Source organism: Penaeus monodon, chromosome 35 (genome assembly GCF_015228065.2).
Source record: "Penaeus monodon isolate SGIC_2016 chromosome 35, NSTDA_Pmon_1, whole genome shotgun sequence".
Taxonomy (NCBI): domain Eukaryota; kingdom Metazoa; phylum Arthropoda; class Malacostraca; order Decapoda; family Penaeidae; genus Penaeus; species Penaeus monodon.
In genome coordinates this window covers 9,161,447-9,166,446 of record NC_051420.1, presented here as the reverse complement: position 1 = coordinate 9,166,446, position 5,000 = coordinate 9,161,447, and the positions used below count along the sequence as shown (strand labels likewise).

At 44.4% G+C, this 5,000-nt stretch overlaps 1 protein-coding gene across 1 annotated transcript; it reads right to left on the bottom strand.

The window, feature by feature from the left end:
- Positions 1-3,600: 3,600 nt before the first annotated feature.
- LOC119595041 (malate dehydrogenase, cytoplasmic-like) lies at positions 3,601-4,921 on the bottom strand (the record flags this gene model as incomplete). Its single annotated transcript, XM_037944168.1, is given in 2 exon segments — positions 3,601-4,444; positions 4,697-4,921. Coding segments are annotated over 2 exon segments (324 nt in total), but the record flags the coding sequence as incomplete, so codon positions are not given.
- Positions 4,922-5,000: the final 79 nt, after the last annotated feature.

The window sequence follows — 5,000 nt, the reverse complement described above, 5'->3', positions numbered from 1 at the left end:
CACGGCTCTCACACCTTCGGAAGTGGATAGTAGAAGGGATTGGATGGTTAATGGTTAATGGTTAAAAGCAAGAGAAATGTGCTAGACATCTAAGGTCATGTAGCACTATAGTTAATGTTTGGGAAGGGTGGTTGAGTTAGTGATTAGTTGTCTAAGCTGGGCAAAGGAATTGGTGAGTGAAAGGGTTAGGGTCGGGTGTGGTAAGGAGTTAGATTAAATGAAGGATATGTATACGTTTGAGGAAAGAGAATAGGTTGTTGAAGCAGAAAGTGTGGGATTCTGAAAGGATGTCTGATAGGTTGGGAGGTCGGTGAAGGGAGGATAGATGGGGGAAAGCAGAGGTACGGGTTGTTTCAAAACGTGGGCACGATAATAGGATGTGTGGGATTGAAAGGGGAACATTACAACTGTGCAAGGGACATTGGTTTGAAAGGGAGGTGTGACATAAGGTGTTTTCTGATTGATAAGTATGGATGAGACATAAAGGAAATGTGGGGATAAGACAAAATGATAATTGGGGGTATTGGAGGATGTGTTAGAAAGGTCTCTTGAAGGCATACAATAGATGGACTATAAGAGGAAAGGATATGATGTGTTGGGAGGGGGTAGGAGGATTGGGTGTAGGGGGGATATCGTTAGGAGGAGGATGGATATCAGCAGTTACTTGGTGTGTGGAAGGAGCAGGAGTTGTATTTGGAGGTTGAGTGTCAGTTTTCATTAGGTAATCTTGAATATTTTCAATGGTTTCTTCTTCTGAGTTGGTTTGGGAGTTTTGGGGGATATAGGATTTCTTGTGAGGGGGGGAAGAGAGGACTGGTGTCTCAAGCAAAGGAGTAAAGGAAGGTGGAGGTGATTGTGTGGTAGGGGAAGAGGGGGTGGAACGTTTGTTCTGTCTGTTACGGGTAGTGCGAGGAGGGAGAGGGGAAGGTGTTGGGGTTGTGGTGGTGATTGAGATATCTGTAGTAGAGATTGGAGTGTCTGGATTTAGGATGGCAAAAGAGTTTGACTGGGGAAGGTAGGAGGTAGAAGAGGGGGGTTTAGATGTAGGGGGGGTGGGTTTAGGAGAATTGGTAGAATGAGCAGTATTACTGGAGTAAGGAGTAAGAGAGAAACCACGTCGACGTGCTTCTTGTCTGGCTTCACGTAGTGTGAGTCCAAGTTTGAATCTGAGAGTTGCTACCTCAGACTCAAATTTGTAGGTGGGACAGCCCCTATAAAATACATTATGGGGGCCGCCACAGTTGGCACATGTGCGTGATTGTGCAGGGCAGTTAGATCGGGTATGGCCAGGTTGGGCACATAGTGGGCATCTGGCTGTGGAACGGCAATGTTTGGCTGGGTGTCCTAGACGCCAACAATTTTGGCACTGACGTGGAGGAGGTTGGTATGGACGAACAGGGAGGGATTCTCCTCCTATATAGACGTTAAAGGGAAGGTCATGTTTACGGAAGGTAATTTTGGCTATGTTAGTGGGTTTCTTTCGATTACCTCTGGGGGGAATGGAGTAGCATTGTACTGACGTTGCATCATAGTCTGTGAGACAGGCAAGTAGGTCTTCTCCACAATCTGACCAATCTTTGTTATAGATTGGGCAATTTGCTGGGGAGATTGAAACTGTTCCGGTGCAAGTATTGAGGGTTGGATGGGGTTCTGCAAGGATGGGGTTACCATATAGGTCTGTTAGTTTTGTTAATGCTATAGCTTGGTTTTCGGATGTTACTGTGACAAGACGGGAGCGGTCGGGTCGGCTACGGAAAGAGACTTTACCTACTTGTTTTTGGAGACATTGTTGGAAGAGAAGGGTGTTGTCAGAGTAGGGAGCTGTGGGAGGGATCACGAAAAATCGGTCCCATTTGGCTGCGCTGAAGAGGGTATTCAAAATTGTTGTAGAGATAGGGGTAGTAGAAGGGCGGGGGCGTGACGAAGATGGAGTAGTGTTGAGGGAGGTAGTGTTATGGGGAGGTGGGCAATAAGGCTGTAAGGTATTAATAAGGGAGGATGGGGTGGTTGATGTTGGAGGTTGTGGGGGTAGAGGTGATGAAGTTGAGCGTGCTGGGAGAGTGGAAATGTTTCTTAAGGATTGGTTGTTGGCTACTGTACTAGTAGGCATTGATGAGGGGGTAGTTGTTGCAGTGTTCGGAGCCGTGGTCAAAGGAGAGCCTGGGGTCAGGGAATCGGGTGGGTTTACATCGTTGGGGCTATTTGATAAAGGGGCAAGCCTCATTGCCCCTAATAGTGGAGATAAGTTTTCATTGCTGGCCATGGTAAGCCTGGATTATGTTGGGGATAAAAACAGTCCACCCCTCAGGGTCCCCTTGAGGGGTAAGGGCTAGAAAAATCAGGGGAATACCGTGCCCATGGCTCCCTCAGGCCGTTCAGGACTGGCACAAAGTCAGCCTTTCATCCTTTCAGCACGGCTCTCACACCTTAGGAGGTGGATAGCAGAAGGGTTTGGTGAAGGGACAGAAACGAAAAGTGGGAAGGAAAATAAAGACCATGCAAAATTAGTTGAGTCGAGGGCTGAGTCCCAAGGTTGGGGAGTTCCCCATCATTGGGTCCCAGTCTCCGCCTCCTAAGCCCCCCCCACGACAACAACGGGCAAGGGATTGGGGGGGAGAAGGGATTGGAAAAGGGGCAGAAACGAAGAAGCGGGAGGGGGAAAAGACGGTCGAAAAGTCGAGTCGAGGGCCGAGGCCAAAGGCAGGGGAGATCCCCAGCATTGGGTCCGTAGTCCTCGCCTCCTAAGCTCCCCCCACGACAAAAAAGGGCAAGGAATGGAGGGGGTGTATAATAACAGCAATAATACAACAGCGGCTATTTGAATCCACACGAGGTTCCAATGTCTAGGACTAAGGTAACTTTAGTTATCAGATATGCGAAATCATGTCAGTAAAGATAATTTATGCAATCCGTACGAGAAACATGAAGATTACAATGATTCATGTCAATATAATCACATCTCAGACTTAAAGCAGACCCCACCCCCTCAACAATAACTTGTGTACTCATGCTCTCTATGCCATCTTTTGCTGAAATTTGAAGAAAGACTATGCTGCCTAACATGTCTTATTTCAAAAAGCAAATGCTAGGCCACAATTCAGACCTGAACATCTAAGTGGGAGTGAGAAGGATAATTAGGAAGGAAGAGGGAATGGTGATGCACATGGAGGAGAGGATGGAGTGTTTCTTTGGGGAGAATGAAAAACATTAACGATTGGGGTAAGTGGACAGAAGGGGGTGACGAAGACGAGGAAAAGGAAAGGGGGAGAAAGAAAGATCATGCAAAATTAGTTGAGGCGAGGCTGAGGTCAAAGTTAGTGGTGATTCCCTGCATCGGGTCTGTCTCTGTGTCTTTATCTCTCCCACGACCAGCAAGAAATGGGGGGGGGGGATAAGAGTAATACAGAGTCCAGGATGAATGAAATTTTTTTCTTTTTTCCCCTAAGATTGGACAAAAGCAAAGGAGCTCAAATTCAGCAAAAGTCACACAATTACTACATGGGTTAAGTGCTATGTACAAATTTGAAACTGATTTAGGCAGATTTGTACAATCGGATACTTCACAGTATAAGGTCAAAGTAAAGGTGAATGAAAAAACAGTTTCATTTTTTATCATTTTATGTTTCTAAGTTCATACTTCCGCTTTGCCTAACAAAACAATAACAGTGCTAAAATCCCACAAATACAACTTTCATATACATTCCAGTTGTTTAAATCATACATTTTGAAATGTAATTAAATTAACATCAGGTGGCAGTTAAACTCAGGATGAGATTATACCACTTCCATGGTAACAAATGCCTGGTATTTGCACGTTACTAAGAAAGCAGTATATATACACACTACATCAACTATGTAATGAAAAGGTTCTTGAAGGGTGTATGTACATAATGATCTAAAGGACTAAAACTCAGGAAGAGTGACAAGACAAACTACTGAACCACGAAACAAACTGTGCTTTAAAAGAAACATTTGCAGGACAAGCTCTTCTGATGTACCTACATAAACGGGCTACGATGACATACTGAAGGAAGTCACGCTCCTTTTTCTCCACATAATCAAATAACAAAAACCTCAACATAATTAAACCACAATGAAGGCTCAAGTAGATTCCTTGCATACCAACATTTATGGTTAGACATTACACCTCTCGCTTCTCAAAACACATGATCTTTCGCTGTCTGTATTCTTCATATGTTGGGTCTCTTTGCACAAACCCATTTTAGTACTGTGGTTGTTTCTTGAGCAAAGTCATGTTCATATATTCATATATATATATACTTCTTAAACAATGTGTATAGTTAGATGGTCTATCTCAGAGCCTGGGTTTAGCTGCCGCGACTTCCTAATCCTGGCACACAGCAAGGGCATCATCACGTTCTTCGCAGAGCTCCTTTCCTGTGGCATCCATCTTTTCACGTGCAAAGTCGTCAATGGGAAGATCCTAAAACAGGGATAACCAAGTGTCAACAAAACACAACTCACAAGGAATGAACAGCTGTTAACTCAACTGATTTGTATAATAAATATACTGCCTGATTCTATAAAGAATATGGTAAATCAACTTCAATTGTTTTGTATATGATGGTTTGCAATTGTTAAAAAAATTATATATATACACACACACACACACAAGTATACACATATACTACACTACTACAACTACTACTACTACTACGTATATGAGACCACTCACCTTCACGATAGTCCAGGCCTTGTCCTTAATGGTGATGGGGAAGGAGTACATGACTCCCTCAGGGGTGTTGTAGGAACCATCAGAGAAGACTCCCATGGAGACAAAGTGGCCATCAGCGGTGCCCTGCCAGATGCTCTTCATGTGGTCGCAAGCAGCCTTGGCAGCAGACATAGCGGAAGACAGCTTACGAGCAGCAATGACAGCACCACCACGTTTCTGGACAGTCTGAAGAAATTAAAGGTAATGTTTTAATGAGGTACACCTATCAGGAAGCAAATTCAAGGCAGAGTTTCTACGGTTACCT